Source organism: Mus musculus, chromosome 7 (assembly GCF_000001635.26).
Source record: "Mus musculus strain C57BL/6J chromosome 7, GRCm38.p6 C57BL/6J".
NCBI lineage: Eukaryota > Metazoa > Chordata > Mammalia > Rodentia > Muridae > Mus > Mus musculus.
In genome coordinates this window covers 117372397-117391845 of record NC_000073.6, presented here as the reverse complement: position 1 = coordinate 117391845, position 19449 = coordinate 117372397, and the positions used below count along the sequence as shown (strand labels likewise).

The following is a 19449-nucleotide window of genomic DNA, read 5'->3' as shown; positions in this document are numbered from 1 at the left end:
AAACTTCTGAAAGAGAGCCGTCACCCCTCGTGAAAGCCCTGGTGAATTGACATTGGTGTCTGCAGCTTATTTGGGACTCCTGCAGACAGTTTGGGACTCCTTTAGCAAAAAGCATCCTTCCAAAATATATTCTCACCCCGAAGTTAGCAAAATATACACCAAAAGTGAGCAGAACACAAACTGCTCCCCGAAAACTCTGCCCTCCTCCAGATGCACATCGCTCTTTCCCCACTACGCTAAGCCTTGCCTTCACTCGTCAGTAACTTAGATTCTACTCCATTGTGATTAGTCTGTGTGTGCATCTTCCTGTGTCCCCGCCACGGCCAGCAGAAGGTGGGTCCCACATTTTACACAGAGCCTGACTCACAGCAGGCACTCAGACAAGGAGTCAGTGTGGATAGCTTGTGAATGCACACAACCTCTAGTGAGTTCCATTCATTCATGCATTCATTCAATCACTTGATCATCACGGAGAGAATAGATGAGAGGCTCCCCGGACCCTGCTCTGAGACAGGAGCCCTGGCATTCATCTCTATGGGGTGGTCTGAGTGCCCTAACACTTTCTTCTCTATGGCCCAGATTTGATCACTATGACCCAAGGGGAGAGTTGGGTTTACATACACCATCAGAGGACGCTCCAGAAAGACATAGAGGTGAAAGTCAGATATCTTTGATAAAGCTAGAACCCAAGCCAAGGGGATCCAGAATGTTCTACCGATCCACTTGCCTTTTTCTTCAACAACACCCAACTTCCCAGTGCCCACCCTTAAAGTGTCAGGGCATGAGGAACACATAAGTGGATGGTGGGGGTGGGACAGGGACTCTAGATATCCTGCTGCCACAAAGTGCAAACTTCACCAAACAGGAGAATGCAGGATTCCATCTTTATCTGTGAGGCTCATTTTCTGAGTGACCTGGTGTTTGAGAGAGTTTGTGTACTCTGAGGCTCCACTACCTCCATCATACAGAGGGTACTCGAAAACTGTTGTAGTAATGACTGACATGTGGTCACTCTCAGCTGTCCACAATGATCACAAATTTCTATCAAACAGGTAGCAAACTGATTAGTAAATGAGTTTTTAAAAATGATCGTGGGAGAGGGATCTAAGAATTGAAGGGTTCAGGGTATGGCCATTTTCAGCGTGGCCATTCGTAACAAACAAAATGTGACACATGCTGCCATCCCTGGTGACATTTAAAAGAATTGCATTAGTCCATACAGCCTTATGGCACTTAATATATGGGTCGATTTGCAATCCCATGAATGGATGAATGGATGGATGCAAGGACAGACAGAAGGGTAAATAGATGGATCATTCATGTACAAGTAGATGAATTGATGGTGTATGGATAGAAAAATAGATATGAAATGCATGCATGTGTGGTTAAATGCATGGGTGGATGGATGGATGGATGGATGGATGGATGGATAGATGGATGGATGGATGGAAAGGTGGATAGGTGGGTAGGTGGGTGAATGGGTGGAAGGGTGGATGGGTGTATGGATGGATAGATGGAAAGATGAGTAGATGGGTGGGTTGGCAGATGGATAAATGGTGGGTAGGTGGGTGGGTGGGTAGGTGGAAGGATAAATGGATGGATGGGGTGGGTGGATGATGGAATGATTATGCACAGATGGATGCATGTATGTATGAAGGCAAAACAGATATTGACAATGGGCCAGAGTTACTTTTCATTATCAAGGCCCATGAGGCCACAGCGTTTCAGACAAGAAAACTGAGTCCCAAATAAGTAAAGATAATAAGTAAAGATATAGGCTATAGCCTGGCCTATATCACAAATGGCACAGAATCTGCCTCTTGGGCTGCAATTGACTGACCACACTTACTATTCTGTAGGTTCAGCCTTTCAGATACAGGGTGAGGAGCTTAGACTTCATGAGTAGAACACATCAGCCCTTTGTTCAGGAGGTTCTGAAATGGCAGGAGACTGGACAGCTTCTGAGCCCCTTGATGACACCAAGTGTCACTCACATTTCCCCAGAGAATACCTTTATCTTGTATGCAAAGGCCATCTCTCATCCAAGCCTAGCAGAGAAGAATGTTCAGCTGGCAGGCTGCTTGTGATTGCGATTCTAACCCTCCCTTGCCTGCTCCACTCCTCTTCCAGGAGGGCTTGGAGCACTGGGTGGATGGATTCATTCATTCACTAATTCATTCATTCGTTCATTCACAGATACATCGATGATCAGATGGATGGGCTGACAGATGGGTGAATGGATAGGTGAATAGATGTATGTAAGTAGACATGAATAAATGGGATGAAACTGGGCTAAAGACAAAAGATTTACAACAGTGAGCCAGACAGAGACTCAGACAGTCTTTGTAGTCACCACCCTTCAACTCCTAGTCTGGACTCTTCTCAGAAATTTAACTTCCACTCAGTTCATTGCACAAGGTTATTATTTGTAAGCAATAAAGAGAGAAAGGAGACAAAGGATTCGGTAGGAGTAGAACTGTCTAGTCAACCCACAGTTTTCTGATACAAGATAAATAGTCAAAAACACTTGTCCCCCTCCTTGGCACTGTCTTTATCACAGTTGCCATGTGAGCAGGCCTTGAGTAGGGAACCGTTAGATCAACGTTGACTTTACAGCCCAGGTTCACTTGTGTTACAAGTAGACACAAATATATCTTAGCACCCTGCTTCATTAGCACCCCCTGGCACATTAGCCCAGATAAGCCAGGGTTACCTGACTGGGGACAAGCCAGATTTCAGCAGGAACAAATCCACTTGCCTTCAAGAGCCCTGAGTGGATGGGGAAACACTCTCAAAAGAATTAATTGATAATGAGTTCCCATCTTTCCCCATCTGGTCAGGGGTCTGTGCTTCTAGACTCTGGTAGTGATTGACATCAGTATTCCTCCCCAATGGTACGGTGACACCCACCTGCCTCCCCCCACCCCCACCTTGTAACTCTCTGGTTGATGATGGAAGGATGAGCTAGCCACAAGGATCACAAAGGAAAAGCCTAAGGCGCTTCCTCAGGCAAATAAGTAAGTAATGCCTATTGCAAGAGGAAGGAAGTACCTACATGGACTACATATTCATAGAGATAACACTTGCTGCAATGGCCCAGGCCCTGGGATCCTCCAGAGATAAGAATTGGGTAGTTGAACTGGAGAGTGGAGTGACAGGAACAGTGGTGGGGACATTTTCCACTGGTCTGGAAAACTTACACAACATCCCCCACCTCCACCCCCCACCCCACCCCCACCCCCGTCTCCGTCCCTCGTCCTGAATCCAGGATGCCCTTTCTGGCAAGACTGGGGCCAGTTACTCTGTAATGAGTTTCACTAGAGGCCACGCGTCTCTCTTCCTTCTCTGAAGCCATAAAATCCTGTCTTCAAATGGACTGCAGAGCAAAGGTTACCACATAGTAGAAAGCAGGATTGACAAGTCTGCATACCCAACATGGGACTGGAGGAATGAGCGTCACATTGTGTTGTACTTTAGTTTATCAAACTCAAGAATTTTGTTAAAAGACTAGTTTTGGGTGCACTCCTCACCCAAACAAGGGGCAGACGCATGGTATAAGGGATGTGCTCACTAGTTGGATTACAGAAACCTTTTGCTGTTGTCGTTGTTACTTTCTTTTGTTTGGCTTTGTTTCTCTCTCTCTCTCTCTCTCTCTCTCTCTCTCTCTCTCTCTCTCTCTCTCTCTCTCTGTGTGTGTGTGTGTGTGTGTGTGTGTGTCAAAGCATCTCACTGGACTCTAAAGACACTAAAACAAAATCTTGACTTTGGGGCTTGGCATTTTGTCGGGATCCATGGAGTTATGGGATGCTGAGGTCAGAAGGCCACCTCTGCAAGGCCTTAGACATCAGAGAATGTAGAGTAGACCATTCGGAGAGTGGGATGCCTGGGTTCAGCCCTCAGCTCTGCAGCTTACAACTGTGCAGTTTGCATCATTCTTCGGGGATCTGGTTCTTTTCCAGTCTGCACACTTTTAGTAACCTGTTAAAATGGAGCAATGGCTTTCAAGAAGCCTATGGCTGCATGAGGGGGCTTTGCAAAACTGTACAGATGAGGAGCTCAGAGCTCTGGGCAGCACTGGGCAAGGAGCAGCCTGGGATTGCTTCCCAGTTTCTTCATCTATCTGAGCACAGCAGCAGTCTCCTCCCACGGAGCTGGGAGGGTCCAGTGATACAGGGAGATGGTGTCTGTGGAACTCGTTTTTATGTCTGACCTACACTACAACTAGTCATGATAAGACCAACAATTCCTAGTTGGGTACCCTCAGTTCCAATTTTGCATGAACTGTGTAACAGAACATCTTGCTTCCTGGAGTGGACCTGCGTGTAGATAGATGAAGAGAGTGATGCAGAGACACAGACAGACAGATAGATAGGCAGGCAGGCAATCCCACATGCACACACACACACACACACACACTCACACACACCACGCACACGCACATGTACACGGACACACAGACACGTGCACACATACACACTCATATACTCATATACACACATATACATCCTGGATGGGAATTCGGTTGAATACGTTTCATGGATGCAAAACACCAAAATAATGTCAGGCACGCAGTGAACTCAATGAATATGACTCTTCTCTCTGCCTCCTTCTGTCCTATTCCAAGGCTGCCCCCGCCCCACACCAAAAAGACCCTCAGGGGTTCTACTGCAGAATTTCACTCAAAAGCTATTGTAATCGAGTAACTTTGAAACAGCAAATGTTTATTCCAAACACCCTAGGCTTTCCTACTGAGAGAGCAGCTGACGCAGGGGCATCAGTCTGTGGCCAGAGAAAACCACTTCTCACAAATCAGTCGGTAGCCTTCTCCCTCTGCACACCACAGAGGTGGCTCCAAGTTGCAGAGAAGCAGAGAGAGACCTGCCCAGGCGATGGAGACAAGACAGTGCAAAGCTGGGATCTGACCCTCGGTATATCAGAGGATATCCTATAGACTTTTACATTTGTGTTGGGTCTATCACATATCCAGGCATGGTGGGACACATCTGTAATCCCAGCACTGAGGAGGAGGTGAGAGACAGAGTTTTGGAGCTCACTAGTGTGCCAGCCTGGTGGGTCAATGAGCTTCAGGTACAGTGAGAGACCTCACGTCTCTTCTGTCTCTTTAAATCATTTTTTGTCACAGGTGGTATTGGTTATGTAATCATTTCACTTTCCCCAAAGTCTTTGCCCTTTGTTTTGGTAGACGATCATTAGAAATGAAGAGATGGGCTGGAGAGATGGCTCAGCAGTTAAACACACTGGCAGCTCTCCCTGAAGGACTAAGTTCAATTCCCAGCACCCACGTGGCAGTTCAAAATCCACTCTAACTATAGATTCATGTGGTCTGATATCCTCTTCTGTTGTGCAGACACAATACTCATGCATCTTGAAAAGGACAAAAAAGAAGGAAGAGATGTGAGGCTGGAGGATTATTCGGGTTGTAAAGTGCTTACAGTACAAACAAGAGGACCTGAGCTGGATCTCTAGCAGCCCAGTGAAAAGCCAGGGACGGTGGAACACATCTATAATCCCAGCACTGAGGAGGTGGGAATAGACAGATCCTAGAGCCCATCGGTGAGCCAGCCTGCTGGAATCAGTGAGCTTCAGGCTCACTGAGCCTCCCTGTTTCAAAATTTAAGCTTGACAGCGATAGAGGAGGCTTCCCAACATTGATCTTTGGCCTCTACACATGCACACATATGTATACATATATCCAGATGCACACATCCACATGCCTACATTCACATGAACACACACACACAGAGGCAGGGTCAGGGGGAGAATAAAATGGGAAGAGAGATTGTAAAGAAGAATGGATAGGCTGGAGAAACCCCACCCTGCACAGTTATATTGGGGAGGGGCATCCTAGACTCTCTTCACATAGATTTATAGCCCCTCTCATTGCCTGCAGTTCAGAGTAGTCAGGTAGAATCTTATTATAGAGGTAGGCTAAAGAATAGTTTGCATTCTAAGTCACACACACACACACTCACACACACACACACTAACATCAACTTTCTGTGCTAACTCAAATCATTATTTTTTTTTCTGTTAAGAACATGGATCAAAGTTAAACAATTCCCAGAAAATATTAATTTTAAGCCTCAGATGGCCTCCTGTTTAAAGATTAGCAAGCATTTTGCCACCCAACCTTTTAAAGTACTTTCTTTAGTGAATTGATAGCCTTGAGAGAATAGGAAAGTGACTACATACATGCATATATACCTGTGAAATGTCCTACTTCTTAAGTGCTCTGAAACACAAATTTCCCAAGCACGGCCATAGCACGACAAGTGGAAAATTCTAAACCTGCTTCACATGACAGGTCACAGTTAAAATGCAGGCACAAATCAGTACAAAATTACATTTAGGCCATGTATATAAGATTGATCAAGCCAGGTGTGGTTGCACATAGTTGTAATCGCAGGAGGGTCATGATTTTTACATTAGTCTGAGCTAGACAAGTCATCAAGACAAGAAAAAGAAGGACCAGGAGGAGGAGAAACAGGAGGAGCAAAAGAAAGAAATAAGAGTGAGAGAAAGGAGAGTGAGAAAGAAAGAAAGAAAACAATAATTTTGGTTAATTATTTTGTGTGGTTTAATCTTGGGTCCCGCCCTATCTTTTTATTTACATGCTAATATTCCAAAGTATCTTTCACAATCCAAATTTTGAAACACTCCTTCAAAGTATTTCAGATAATGGATATCCAGCCTGTATTTATTATCTTATTATTAAATTAAGTGGCTGCTACTTATCTATTTTATTTAGCATTCCCAGTGTGTGGTAAAGCAGACGATGACATATCTGCAGTGAGATAAATATTGCTCAAAGATACACACTTCTATATACAAAGCCTGCTTTTTTTTTTGTCTGCTTCGATCAGACAAAATAATTCACTGGAAGTGTGGAGGAAACAAATCAGCCGTCAAACGCTCTCTGTTCTCTCTGCAAACATTTGGATTGAAAGAAAAGCTTTGCCTCCAACGCCACTGGAACCCTCTTCCAAAGTCACTGTTAATGTCTGAAAGAGTCCGGAGTTATCTGAGTAATGTGAAGAATGAGGGATCTCTGCTGAAAAAAAAAATCAGCATTTCAAAGGGGTCAGATCATACAAAAACGGCATTCTACTGTACGCGTACAGTAGGCAAGGACATTAAAACATTAGATTTCTTAAAGGAAACTTACTAAGTACCTTGAGTGACGCTGGGACTATGGGGACGTTAGCAAGAGAAACAAAGATACAGGTGTGACACCTACAGCTTTCATTTCTTCCCGAGTCTAAAAAGGCACTTCTGCTGGCTAGTCTTTCTGACAGGCCCCTCACTCCCCACTACTCCCCTTCATCTATGGCTCAGTGCTCTCCCGTTTTATATTCCGAGACCACAGTAAAGTTCATTTCTTACTGAGGCCCAGAGAAAATGCCCCACTACAGAACTCTGCTGTAATCTGCATCAAGCTAATACTTAAATGCTCAGAGATGCTGAGAGGGAAAGGGGGCACTAGCAAACCTTTACAGAGATGCCCATTTCACCACTATCCCTGCACACACCCTCTGATCCTGCTTGCATATCAACATGATCTCTTATGTGTCTCCACTGCCCGGCCACAGGTACAATTTCTGTACCTAGACACTGCTCTCCAAAAATAAAAGGCTCGCAGTTCAGAAGTTGGGAGAGGGGAAAGCAGCCAGGAGAAGCAGATAGGTCTGGATTTGGAAACACTCTAGCCGTAACAGCTGCTTGACACCCATTGCCACGCACCCACTGAAGCCATGACTGTTCACCCAACTCTACTCCAGCCTGCCACAAAGCACAGCACAGAAACGAACATCACTGTCCTAGCATACAATTCCACAGTATTTGCAGAAGCCATCTGGAAAAATATCAGGGAATGTGTGTGTGTGTGTGTGTGTGTGTGTGTTTGTGTGTGTGTGTGAGAGAGAGAGAGAGAGAAAGAGAGAGAGTGTGTTAGTTCTGAATGCCACCCTGAATCCCTTTGCAGCATCATGCATACAGTCAGCCCAGGCAGGGTCCAAAAATGAATGGCAAGTTGTTAGCAGTCTGTGGCTCTCTCAGCCTGTATCCCAAGCTCCAGCTCTGATGGACTTTGGGAACAGCCTGCCCCCTTCTGGTCTCCTTGAGCTCCATGAAAGGGCAGGGCTTGGGGTGGGCACACCTTGAGGAGGACAAACAGACCCCTAGCTCTAGCCATCCTGTGCACACTGCAGCTCCTGGGGCAGGATGTGAGACAGGAGGAAGAGAGGAGAGTGCCGTGCATATGACAAAAAGTCCAGGACCAGCAGGACCGGACAGTTGAGAGCTACCAGGAATGGGAAAGTGAAAGAAAAAAAAAAGCACAAAATGTATTCATATACATATACATTGGAAGCTAAAAAAAATGGAGACATTGGAGGACACTGTCGGGAGGATACACCTAAACCCACAGATAAAAGCAAAATTGCAGACAAGCTCCGCTGCTAGGACTGGGGATCTAAAAACATGGTTTAAAGGGGAAGTGGCACCCCACCCCCGCCCTTCCGATTCCAAACCTGATGTGACTGGGCTAGGACATGAGAGATTACTCCTAGGTGAACACACATGGAGGGGTTGTGCATCACTGCTCAGACCATCGGTGGGGAAAGAAAGAAACCAACTGCTTTTTTCTTTATAATTCTCTCACTGATCTCAACAGGTGGTCTATGTACCCTGAAAGTACCTCCTGAATCCCCTTTGCAAAAGGTACAGTGAGTCCCTCCCATGGTCCCCTCCCCACCCTGCCTGTTTCCACACTGGGCCAGCACTAAGTGCGCCTAGTCCCTCCCACCTCCCAGTAGGTCTCCAATTTTAGGAAGAACATGTAATAGCGTTTTTGTTTTTGTTTTTGTTTTTGTTTTTTGTTTTTTGTTTTTCCAGTTGGAACACATGATCAACTCCAGGAGTTCAAAGGCAGTGAGTGCCTGGGTCCCCTTGGACTTGGGGACATTGAGAATGCTCAGGTTCTCATGCACAAGCATCACTACAGGTGAGGGTAAGACTTCTCCTTGGTAGCTACAGAGCAGCCAAATGCTCTGTCAGATCAAGTCCTGAGACTGCTTTAGCTCACAGACATAAAGAGCTGTGCTCGGGCAACAAGGGTCAAAACAATCCTGAAGAACTTAAGCACATCAGAAAGCACTTCTGACACAGCTGTGTAGCTGTGTCTAGGCAGTCTTCAGCAAGGGCTGCCGGAGTGACAAGCAATAACAAGGACTGTTCCCTTCCTACAGATCCTAGAAACACTCCCCCGGTAGCTACCGTCCTTCAGATGCTGGGCAGTTCTCTGCAGGGAACTGGGATGATGGACAGAGAATCACATGGCATATCACACCAGCCCAAAGACAGACAGACACTCATTCCTACGCAGAGCAGAGACCCTGTACAGTAGTTACGGACTCAGATCTCCTGCCCTCCTAGCTCAGAGAAAGGTGAAACAGATACCCCAAAGAAGTTGGGGATAGAAGAGGAAGACAAGCCGGTGCCCCACCTAGCCAACCAGATGGTACTAATAGAACTGGAAGACAGTTTCAGAGACCTGACTATTCACATCCAAGAAGAGCAAAGCACACTGGGAGGTGTGGTGATAGCGTGGCCAGACAGACAGACAGTAAGTGCAACTGACCACCCATGTCAAGTCAGAGACAGCCAGCTGGAACTAAGGGGCAATACCTGGAGGTGAAGTCAGGGAGGGCAAGAAATGGCAAGGTTAGGGACTGAGGAAGGTGGGGACTGGGGAAGGTGGAGAGAGAAGTAGATTCCCAGAGGGGAAAACAGGACCCAAAGTCAGATCAGGCTTGCAAGACCCAGTGTTGATTTGGGCACCAGGGACATGGTGGAGGACTTAACACACTCATTCTCAGCCCACAGCAAACAGCTCAGACCAAAGAGGCTGCGTGGAGAACTACCCTTGAGCAGCGGCTGAGGATCCGGTCACGATCCGATGCACGTACTCGAGTGGAGAGTGAGGCATCAACGCCCCCACCCAGAGAGCAAGTAGGACGCCCAGAAAGAGTGATAGGAAACAGGACCCCCTAGAAAGCGAGTCTCTTCTGGAGCTCACTTTCCAGACCCCAAGGGGGCGGTCCTCAGACTCCGCACAGAGCAGCGCGGCTCAGTGCACGACCCTGCAGCTGCCCAGGGCAGCCAGGGCAGTCAGAGGCAGCCAGGGCGCAGAGTCCCTTCGGATATCGGGACTTGTGTGGCCAAGACCAATGTGAGGCATGGGTAGGGTCGCCCATCTGTCTCTCTGTCCGCGGGGCTCGAGATCCCCTTCCCAAAGGGCACCTTACCCTCGCCCGGGAGGCTAGTGCCCCGCGGCTGGCAGGCTGCTGTGCGCGGGCTCCTCCGGGGCCGCCTCCCCGTGCTCCTCCTCCGCCGGCTCGGCCTCCAGGTCCTCCGCGGGCTGCGGGCAGATGGGCAGCCAGGTCCCTGCGCTCCCGGCGCGGGGCCGCGGGCTGCTGCTGCTCGGCTGCTCCCGCCGCTGCCCCCGCGCGCCGCTGCTCTCCAGCCCCGGAGTCCAGGCTGCTGAAATTCCACACCACCAGCGTCTGCAGCAGCAGCACCATGAGCGCCGCCAGCAGCGCCGAGTGCGAGCGCCGCGCCAGCCTCCGGGCGCACGGCGCCGCCACCATCTTCCGCGGCGGCCCGGGGCGAGCGGGGTGCCGGGACACCCCGGTGCGCGCTCTATCCCGGGGGCTCCGCGCTCGGGCCCCGCCGACGTCGCCCGGGCTCGCCGCTGCTCCTCCTCCTGCTCCTCTCCTCCACCACCTCCTCCTCCCTTTCCTCCTCTGCCGCCGCCGCCGCCTCCTCCACCGCCGCGGCGCGGAGTTTTCAGACGGGCAGGGACCCGGACGTCACCAGGAGGAGGGGAAGGCGGGAGGCGGGCGCGGGGAGGCCGCGGAGGGGGCGCGGCGCGCGCGCGCGGGGACACGGCTCGGAAGGGAGCTGGCCCCTCGAGATTCCCTTTTCCCTGGGTCAGGGTCCCCAACCCAACCCCCAGGGTTCTAGGGCGGGCGTTAGGGGTACCAGGGCTGGGGAAGGGGCCACTAGGGACGCGGGCCCTGAGCAGAGGGCGGGGCCTGGAGGAGGAGCCGAGGGCAGCGTGGGGAGGAGAAGGTGAGGGAGGGGGTGGAGGCGAAGGAAGCAGACAGACACCCCCCAGAACAGGCGTGGGAACAAGGTACGGGTGCGAAAAGGCCGGTGCAAGGGGTAGAGAGACGGAAAGTGGAGGATAGAAGAGTCAACAGGGCAGCTCAGCTTGCAGAGGTCAGGAAAAGGGAAAGAAGGGTCCTGAGAGTCTGTGTTCCATGTGGCAGAAAACTGGAGGCGGAGTTGCAGGAGGCGCGGAGTTTTCCGTCCCGGCATCTTTGGCTGCACAGAGAGAAAACCTTGGCAGGTGGAGATGGGAGAAAACGTAGGAGTGTCACAGGTCCTGGCTCTTGTGCAGCCTGGGATTCCTGGATCACTGACTGAAACGATGGGGAGGAGGTTCTCAATGACTCGCCGAGGTTAATCAGCACAAGCACTGCGACTTCTGAGTCACCCCCCCCCCCTTCCAGGGCCAACCAAAGATTCAGGGCTCATTGACTCACTTCTCTGGTCCCCAAAGACTCACAATCCAACATCCTCCAAATCCAGTTGGCAAGTGAATGCTTTGGTGGCTAAAGAAGTTTTCCAACCCTCCCTGGCCACAAGCTGAAGTCTCCCTCCCAGCCACAGAGCCTCCCTCCCTTAACGCCCTTCTTACCATCCGCCCTCCTGATGTCTGACTTGCTGTGTGCACTAGATTCAGAGCTGGGTCAGCCCAGCCTTGCTTTATAAGGAGAAGCATTTTCCTGGACTGACTGGTGACCTTGAGCCACCAAGACTGTCCCCCTTGACCTTGTTCTGAGCTCTGTCAGTGAGAGTTTGGAAGGAATAATCTCTCTGAACTCAAACTTCATCCAGCTCTCTCTGACTCAGTCTTATAGACTTCCCCTTTTGATACATAGCATCTATTAATGTCTGCATGTGAATGGGACTGATGTCTACCTATGTCAGTGAGCTGGGGACTTACAGCGAATTCTTGGTCTTTTGTCTCCTGCCCTTTTAAACATCACCCTGGTTTGTAAAGGGAAGCGAGTGGATATGTACAGAATCTATCAGAGAGCAAGGCCAACAGTGGCGAGAAGTGGACCCTTCCATCCACTGCACCAGCATATTAGAGCACTGATGTGTGCCAGATGTGGGATCAGGTACAAGCATCCCAAGGTGACAAAGGGTGCCTCTGATCTACAGTCAGCTAGAAGGCCAGAGAGTCAGGTGTAGGTAGGTATGGAATCTCAGAAGAAAACATGACCATCGTCCCTAGAGAGATTTGCAAAGGAGCCGTGGGTTCATGAGAGTGCTACTGGGATAGCTGTGTCCTCAGCCAACCTGCTACCCTGACAGTCTACAATCTGCTCCAGGGCCCCCTCTAGCTCTGCAGCCAGGGACAGAGGCATTCCCACTTCATCAACAGTGAGACTGTAGAGGAGAGGCAGCTCCCTGGTTCACCAGTCTCCTCTTATCTGCATATCAGTTGGGAATATTTATAGTTTGTGTAATAAAACACCTGGTTTAACAATCTAAAAATAAGCCTTACTGGATTGTAGAACTAGTTATTGCAGAGCACTAACTCCAGGCATGGCTTGATCCAGCAACCTAGAACAACCACTACAGAATTTTCTCTTCCTTTCTCCTCTCTTTCTCCCACAGTGTCTGTTCACACTGGAACATCACAAGAGTCCTAGATTCTGTGACTTAGACTAGCTGTAACTTATTCATCTGCAGTCCAGGATTCTTTTAGAAGATGCAGAGAGCGTTTTCTTACAGAGTAATTTTTAGGTCCTAAGTTACCCCTAAACCAGTCACAAAGCTCAGGAAGTCAGATCAAGGAAATGAATCTAACCAGGGTTCCTAGATACACCTCTGGCCTTGGGGTAAATCTGTTATCTCTGTAGCCATTCAAATGTTCCATAGAGCCATGTGGGAGTAGAAGAATGGCTTCCCTCGGCTGTCCCTGAAGTCTCCATTGAGCTTCCCCGACCATGGTCAAGTCATCTTCCCCCACCCCGCCCCGCCCCAAGAACTTCAGGGTTCTTAGTGCTAAATGAGTAGCAAGAGGTCATGTAAACATAGCCTCCAAGTCCTGCCCTGGCTGTGTGGAATATTCCAGCCCCCAGCCCACCTTTGTCTCAAGAGCGCTTCTGCACTTTGTCTGTAAAGTAACAATGACCTGTGCTTCCTCCACATGACACAGCTAACAGCAGTCCTCCAGGGGCCAGGCTGTGATTCAGCTCCCTCAGGGCCCTAGTGCTTCAGTACTGAGGTTAAAGATCCTGGGCCCAAATCCCTGGAGAAGCAGAGTTGTTTATCTTGACTCATACATAAAAAGCCACTCAAGAAAGAGGTCCAGTCGCCCTGGGCAGGTTAGAGATGCCATAAACAGCTCATTTGATGGGTTTTGGAGGAAAATTTACCTGAGGTGGCATCTGGGATTCTCTTCTTCTGGCTCCAAGATGAGTAGCCCTTCAAACATTTTAGAGAGGTAAAGATGGAACAGATAGCTGGGAGCTGGGGTAAATTAGAGTATCTAAAATGCCCCATCTCAGTATGGCTGGGACATCCAGAGTGTGGGTACCCTAAATTTGCTGAACTACCAAACAGAAATAGCCCTTTTGCATTAAGAGGGACAGGAGTTTTCATTTGCAGTTGTGCATAGAGAGGCAGGTGGCCTTGATGGATAAGAAAGAGGCCAGGGCCCTGCTTGAGACTCGGCAGTGCCTCTAACCACTGTATTCTGAGTCCTCAGGATTTTCGAAGCTCAGTTTTTCACTCCACAAAGATGCATGGAACCCTATTACACATAGGCGTCCTGCTGGGCAAGTGGAATCTGGAGATGATGAAGATTCCCCAAGGAACCTTTCTTTTTAAATGTGGTTCCCCAGCTCCCGTGCTATGGGCCCCAGGAGACAGAGCTCTAGGGAAGTTTCGCCTGATTTGTGGGACTCTCAACCACCACCCCGAATGCCAAATCTTGTTTCTCCATCCCTTCAAGGATGGGAAGGCTGAATCTGTCACTGGGCATTGTGAGTTATTGGGTGTGACCAGTCCTGAGCTAGCAATTGCAAAGGAAATGGTTGGGATAGTCTTCACCCTCAAAGAACTGTCCAACAGGACAGAGGGACAAGACATTTATTTCACTGACAGCAATTCCAGGATCAGTGCACGGAGCGAATGAGATAGATAAGAACTAGCTTGCCCAGGCTTAACGAGCGCATGTGCACATGCATGTGTGTGTTTGTGTGCATGAAAGCCAAAAGGGAACCTCAGGGGTGGGTTTTTTGGTTTGTTTGCTGTTTATTTCTATTTGATTTTCAGCCTGGAAGTTAAAAAAAAAAAAGCTATGCTGCCCAGAATCAACTGCCCCCCACCCCCACCCCAGGGCTTGCTATCTTCTGTGGTTTCTGTGGAGTCAGCTTCTTTACCAGCTGGTCTATCTCCCCTCTGCTGCATTTTAACTGAGTTTTTAAAATATCTATTGTTAAGTTCTATGCCTCAACGTCCTCATCCATAAAATGGGGCTTAAAATAATGGGAGTTTATTGACACTTTTTTTAAATGTAAGGATTAAATAAGCTAACTCATACAAATAACTTTTTGCATCCCTACTGATCAAGTCAACCTTGGTGGCACACACACTTGGAAGATCGAGGCAGGGGAATTACCAGTTTGAAGCTAGTCTGAATTACCAGTTTGAAGCAAGCCTCTTTCTATCAAAGTTAAGTGGCTAAAAGCATCAGAGGGGAGAAAGGTCCTCTATGGAAGGCTCCATGGAGGAGGCTGTGTAACATCAGGACCTTGTGGTGTTCCAGTGTCTCTTTTGCCTCACTTCTTTATGCCTGCTCTCTCTGCTATTTGGTATAGTGCAAGGCCTTGGGTGAGCTCTGGATGTGGAATGAACATCCATCAATTGCAGGATTGGGGCCAGGTGAAATGAGCCAGGGGCATTCTTCCAGAAAGAAGCGGCACCGTTTGGGGCCTGGTACAGACCCAGGTTCAAAACCCATACCCAGCAACATTTTCATTTCATGATGCGTGAGCAGGATGCCCAACATCTTTGACCCTCAGTATTGTAAAGCAGAAAAGTAAAAAAAAAAAAAAAAAAGACTCAAGTCTTCCAGGGCACATGAAAATGGTGACATTGTGTGTCATCTATTTCTTGTGAAATAGAGGGATTAGCCAGTGGGGGGCAAAAAGACTGTTAGCTGGGCCACCACCTGATCACCAAGTTAAAAAAAAAAATTCCAGACCTTTTCAAATATTCCTGCCTCGGGGTTCTGGAGAGCCTGGGCTTCTCACGCCTCCTTCTGAATTTAAATCAACTTCAGACTAACAGTCAAATTTAGTGAGGTATATGGTTTCCGTTTTAATCTCTATCACATGTCTCTTTCTTGTTTTTATAGTTGGTTTTTACCCAAATGCTACCAATTGACCCGACTTTGCTCTTCAAAAGAATTTTTTAAACTCCTCCTGAGTTTCACTTCTGCATCAGCACAGACGCTGGAAGCAGGTGGCTCACCTGCGTGTGCTTGATGATGTGAGACTTCAGTACGGAATACCTCCACCCACGGGATCCCTGACTGTCTTCAACAAATGCCCACGAGCCAGGGGAGTTCTGAGCAGCAGGATCATAGAAACCCCTCCGGAGTGAGGGCTGTGGGTAGATGCCCCATCCCACCCAAGGGAAGTTAAGTGGCCTTGTCAGCCCTACGGACAGACAGACCAACAGCTGAACAGAGTTGTGATTCCAGGGACTCTTTCATCAGCAGAGGGCGCTCTGGTTAGCAAATAACTTCCCTGTGATCAGTTTCCTGCATGCAAGGTCCAGAGAGAGCAAGAAATCAGGCTGCTAGGGGGTGTCCAGAAAGAAGGCTCACGGGTTTGCAAGCATCAGTAGCTATGGGAAGCTAAAGGGAAGAGAATGGGAGAAAGATGCCCCAGGTAAGGACATAGAGAAACTGTCCTTAATTGAAATTATCTGCTGTGTCTGAAACCAGCACTTGGTGCTGTGAAGTCTCACAGCCTCAACTACAATGGCAATGCTCTGACGAGTGAGAAAGGGAACAAATGGCTCCCACTCCACATCTCACATTAGACTCGTGGAGATGTTTTCCTTTAAAATAAATCTAATGGTGCCAAATTTGGCTCCTGGGACTCCAGGTGTGCCTGCGAGGGCAACTAGATGCCAGCATCTTTCTGTGATATCAGAGCCCAGTATCTTGACTTTCCAGCATGCACTGAAGGTCAACATCTCTCCAGGAGCCCGCTGGGCCTCCAGTGCCAGCTTGGGACTGCTGAGGCATCCAGCCTTGTGTATGGAGCAACTACAAGGGTGTCTGGTTCTTAGTCATCATTGGACTATCCTGCCCCTGTGATAGAAGCCAGTCTAATACATCCCCTTGAAACATCTGTTCTTCCTCTGCAGCACCCATCTAATACAACCACTAAGGCCAGGAATGATGATGGGCGGTGAGAAGATATCATAGTTATTTAGCATTTACGAGTGGCTAATCTTTGTATTAGACACTTCAACATATCACATTCTGTGAACGCTGAGTGAGAACATCCTCCATTCTCCATGGAAACTCGTGGAATAAGGCACATAGAGGACTCCTATTGCTGTGGACCTTTTACCCAGTGGGACAGGTGCATCGGGATGAGTAGGTAAATTTGCAAACAAGCAGCTCTGGAGACCATTGAGGACAACAAAGGAAAGGAAAACCAAGAGAGGTACTACAGTGCATAGAGTAAGCCAAGTCCCCACCAGCCACAAGGAAGACTTTACGAGGCAATGACCTTGGAATAGTCCATTTGTGTTCTTTGAGATACAATTCTTCCAGAAATTTGACTCCCTTTATGCCTCTGAAATCCACCATAGACTGAACAAATGACTGCAGGTCTTTTCTTTTTTTTTCTTTTTTTAATGTACAAAAACACTCTTGGGATTTACATTTGCTACGTTCGTTGGATTTCTGTGGTTGGGATTTTCTCAAGCTGTGCTTAGTAAAAACCTAACTACTTGTGGGGACATAACAAGAGCTATAGAATGGTTTGGGCAAATTTTATAAAATAAGGGAAAAGATAAAATATACCATTTTAGGCTTGGAAAGGTAGCTCAGACTACTAAGTATTTGCTAGGCAACCGTTAGGACCTGAGTTTGATCCCAAGCACCCAGATAAAAAGGGGAGCATGGTGATGTATGTCCAGAATCACAGCTAGCACCAATGAGGTAGAGACAGGTAGATCCCTAGGACTTGTTTAATTTAATCAGTGAGTTTTAGGACAGTGAGAGATCCTGTCTCGAAACAGCAGAAGTTGTCTTCTGGCCTGAAAATGCACACACACACACACACACACACACACACACTCACATGCACATGTTGCAGAATAGGGGTCGTACTGAGATTGCATATACTTTTCATCTATCTGGCTGGAATACAGGCACACCCTTAGTACATACCTTTAATCCCAAATGATGAAGGTAAAGTTAGTTTGTATAAGGAAACACCCATGTTTAAAAGGGATGTCTAACTGAGTGGCAGACAAGGTGATGAATCAGAGAAAGATTTGACAGGCTAGGATACACCCAACTTTTACAAGAAGAAGGGAGCGGGAAACTACTCAAGGGGCAGTACAAAGAGGAAGGAAGCAGTTTTACTAGGAGAGTTTTACAGAAATAGGTTGAAAAGAGACCAAGCTAGACATGGGTGAACACAGAATGAGCCAGAGAATGGGAAGAGGCAAGAAAATTAGAACAGATTGTTAGAGTTAGTTAGAAGTCATGCAGAGCAGAATTCAGGAGACCTAAGAGAAGCCAGATTGAATCAGTCAGCTTGGAGAAGAGTTGGAGCCAGAATAGCTGAGTTGATCAGCCAGCCAGAGATCAGAAAGAACTAGGAAGGGGTGAGCTTATTCAACAACAAGACTCAGAGGCTGAAAACATTCTAGGCCTAGATTAGATTGTATGGAGGGTAGAAACTTCCAGGACTATGTCTAGGTTAGCAGACAGGCAGTAAGCCTCTGAGACAACAATTACATCAGGCAATAAAAAGTTACTTTTACACACACACACACACACACATATGCACACATGAACATACATATGCACACATATATGTACACACATGCATCCATACATGCACATATACACTCATATATACACACATGCACACACAAGTGCATATACATACACACATACATGTACACACATGCACACACACTGTACTATCTTATCAACAAAGGACAGGAAGCATCAGGTGCATTAGGCTGTGATCCAGCTTCATCCAGACACCCATTTATCTGGTTCACTAACACCTGCCTCAGCCACTCCAAAGTCCCATCTGACACAGATGCTGTTGCTCAGCCCTGGATCATTCTATGGTCAAGCTCAGCCCTGTGAATCCAAAGTTGCTTCCCCACCTGACTTATAGCCTCTGCTCTGCACCCCAAAATCAACTCATTCTGCACTTACTGCTGTTGCCCTGGGCGACCTTGGAATCTCTTATAACCAAAGACTTCATTCCAAAAGGCTTTGGGAAAATGCGAATTTTCTGGAAAGCTCCTTAGTGTGTCAGCATCCACTCACTGCCTATCAAATTTCATTCCTCCCTTCCTGTTTGCTAATGTATTCTGATTTTTTTTTTTGGATTGACAGTATGCCCAAGACAAAAGCAATGGTTATTAGTGTTCTGGTTAGAAGTGATGTGGGAAAGGATGGCAGGAACCAGTGATAAAACTTCCAAGAGATACTTCCAGGTGGAGGCTTTAAGTACACTAGGATCAGTAAAGTCTCAGCCCTTCTCATTTCCTTTCTCTCTAACTGGAATATAGAGTGTGTAGTGGGGATTTCAGCAGCCACTCTGTAACCAAGAGGGTAGAGGTGGTAAGGCAGGCAGATAGAAGCAGCCTGGAACTCCGTAACTTTTAGAGTCCACTGTACCTGTCCCATCCCCTCTTTCCTCATGATGCTCTTCATTCACATGTCCTCATCACCTTTGGAATGCACCAGAAGGATTCCACCCCACAGCATTGCCCTGTTTGTTCATCGGCCTTTGCTCAGATGTCTGTGTCCCTCAATGCTCTCTTACTGATCATGCTGCTGGACGTAGTAGCTAGGCCAGCACGGCCAATAACCTTGCCTTTTCCCATCTTTCCCGTAGCATGAACTACCTAAATCGCACATTCTGGGTAGCCAGGCTCCCTCTGACTTGGGCATTGCTGTACTTCCTGCTAACCACTTAGCACACTATAAGCCTTCTATCACAGTCCAGAGACAGCTAAGGGTGAATGTTGTCCTGGCTTGGGTTATCAGTCAGAGTTACCAGAAATGAA

At 47.9% G+C, this 19449-nt stretch overlaps 1 protein-coding gene across 1 annotated transcript in view; it reads right to left on the bottom strand.

The window, feature by feature from the left end:
• Xylt1 (xylosyltransferase 1) overlaps positions 1 to 10867 on the bottom strand; it is a 286652-nt gene extending 275785 nt beyond the window's left edge. The window contains exon 1 of the mRNA NM_175645.3: positions 10326 to 10867. Within this exon, the coding sequence (NP_783576.2) occupies positions 10326 to 10667 (342 nt within the window). The 5' untranslated portion in view covers positions 10668 to 10867. The remainder of the gene's footprint in view (positions 1 to 10325) is intronic.
• Between the last annotated feature and the right edge of the window lie 8582 nt (positions 10868 to 19449).